A 2,590-nucleotide genomic window follows, 5' to 3' on the forward strand; every position below is an offset into this window, starting at 1 on the left:
CCTTCTTTTTTGCATTCTAACCGCTAATAGACAGATACGCCGCGCCTTCCTCGCTTGCGTTGGGTGGGCCTATGGACCACGACCTTTGGTGCGGATTCTTCCATGTCACCGGGGCCTACGATAACGAAGCTCTCTGGAAGGCATGGGCGCCTCAATAATCTAATATCCTTTAATTTCGCTAATACTTTACAAACGTAATCGTTCTACTCCTCGAAGGTATTAGAGTAAATAAGGATATTATTAATATATATAATATAGAAGTCTCCTAAGTATAGCCCTAAAATCGAATTAATAAAGGTTTAGAAACAAGCTAGACCGTTAATCAAACTGAACAATAGTACTTTATATTTATAAACTCCTATACTAGTATAGAAAGTAGTAAATTCTTCGTCCTCTAGCCTTATATAAATATAATAAAACGCTTATCGAATATCGATTTTAATAAACCACTAAGTATTACGGGCAAAGGGTAGATAGTAGATGTAAATATACGTAATTGCACGAAGGAGAAAGGAAGAGAGGTGTACAGCCGAGTACCCGGAAGGCTAGCCTTATAAGGGCGGCCGCCAACGGGTCTATAAACCCGCAGCAGGTAGCGCTCTAACCAATCAACTACCAACAATAGTCATAGCCGGCAATAATAATAACGTACAACAATCTTAGAAATTGCTATATATTAGCACTAGGCACAAGGCATACAGGCTAACCCTATAATACTTCCCCGGATTAAAAGAAGCTATATAGCTAATTAATATTATATAAAATAATAGAAATCCTTATTAAACGAGCGGTCTATTCTTAAAAAGCTTTTACTACCGCCGCCAGCGGGTACTATTATAACCTCCGTTGCAGAACTAAAACCTCCCGCTCTACCTCCTTCTCCCCTCTATAACTATAATCTCCCTCCGTCTCTAACCGCCTTCGCCTCTTCTCTATTACCGCCCAATCCGGGGGATATAACGCATTGGAGTAACCGTTATAGAAAGCCTATATAGTATTAGGGGTTATAGATACATCGGCGCGTAGCTGCTATAACGGTGTATATAGGGGTACCCAAATTATAAAGTATTCCTAACAACCTTTATCGTTCTTCTAGTATTTATTAATTTACTCGAGTTCGTATTCAATAAAATCCTCCCCGTTGTCGGTCCTCCTTATAGTATAGCCATAGTTAGTACGAACATCCTATTCCTCTATAACCGTCTATCCCGGGAAACCCTCCTCATCCTATAGTTTAACTTTATTAATATAGAATATTAAGCTATACTTTATATTAATTAAAAATTTAAACGTCACCCAATAGTTATCTGCTTTGAGGATTTTAAAAGGTCTTTCGAAGAGGGGTATAAATTTAGCGTAGGGCCGGCTAGTATCGAGGTTCTCAGTATTAAAAAGAACCTTATTTCCTACCTTATATTTCGGAGCATCCGACCATCGGTTGTTTGTATTATTTTTGTAGTGTTATTATATTTACCGGGCTTAATTAGTAATGAAGTCTAAAACTCTCTTAAAACGGTCAGTTAATTTATCAACTTTAAAGTACTCTACTTATTGTACTACCGATATTTCAGGCGGGTATAATTTCGCTAGTTCGATGCCTATATATAAGTAAAAACTATAATTAGTAAAGAAGGGAGAAATACTTGTAATTTTCAATACCAAATTATTATTAGCAAATTTTGCAATTAATAGCCAATGTACCCAATTATCCTAAGCTTAATTAATATAGAGACGAAGGTATTTTTCTATTTCTATATTAATACGCTCGGTTTAACCGTTAGTAGTAGGGTAGAAAGCGGAGGAGGGCTTAAGGGCGATTTCTAATCATAATAATAAAGCCCTCTAAAATTATAAAATAAATTAAACACTGCGGTTGGAAATAATAGAGTCCAATAAACCGTAAATACTATAGACTTTTTTAATAAAATACTCCGCTAATTCCTCTACCGTTAAACCGACGGTAGGAATATAGTACCTTATTTTAGTAAGGCGGTCGATAACGATAACGATGTATTTAAATTCCTACCCGTAGTGTATATAGGCGGTTAGCGGGGTAATGTAATTAACGGAAATATCCTTCTATAGTGTAAATGTAACGGGTCTGCCAGAGTATTGTACAGCGAGCAGTTGTGTAAGGTTGAAATACTATATTTAATAAAGAGAGTAAAAGGGGAGACTGTACTAGAAGGGTACAGTCTGGAGAAGGTTTTGTGCAGGGCGCCAAGACCGCACGGGCCAGGCAAACATGTAGATCCGACCAACCAGGAGGCTCGCATCCTTATCGATACAGCTGGTCCCGGCTTAGCAGACTTAGCAAGGCCGAATCTTTAATCCTAGGCGCTAGCCCTATAATATTACCCCCCTGCTCCCCCCTTAAGGAGCCCGGTCTACCGTACTAGAAAAGTTTGTACCGTTAAATATATGAAGAATAACTAAAATCCCTTATAACCGCTCTTAGCTAAACGCTTAACTAAATAAGCACGAATAATAATACTAGAAAAGAAAGATTTCTCTATTTAAGCTCCCAAACAAACGCTATACGATTATCTACCTACTACCCGAATTAGTAATTAATACGCCTACCGTCACC

At 37.8% G+C, this 2,590-nt stretch overlaps 1 protein-coding gene across 1 annotated transcript; it reads right to left on the minus strand.

Annotated features, from left to right (window-relative positions):
* Positions 1–1,860: 1,860 nt before the first annotated feature.
* NEUTE1DRAFT_47234 (uncharacterized protein) lies at positions 1,861–2,010 on the minus strand (the record flags this gene model as incomplete). Its single annotated transcript, XM_009854470.1, has 1 exon — positions 1,861–2,010. A coding segment is annotated over one exon (150 nt), but the record flags the coding sequence as incomplete, so codon positions are not given.
* Positions 2,011–2,590: the final 580 nt, after the last annotated feature.

The sequence above is a fragment of the Neurospora tetrasperma genome (assembly GCF_000213175.1).
Source record: "Neurospora tetrasperma FGSC 2508 unplaced genomic scaffold NEUTE1scaffold_5, whole genome shotgun sequence".
NCBI lineage: Eukaryota > Fungi > Ascomycota > Sordariomycetes > Sordariales > Sordariaceae > Neurospora > Neurospora tetrasperma.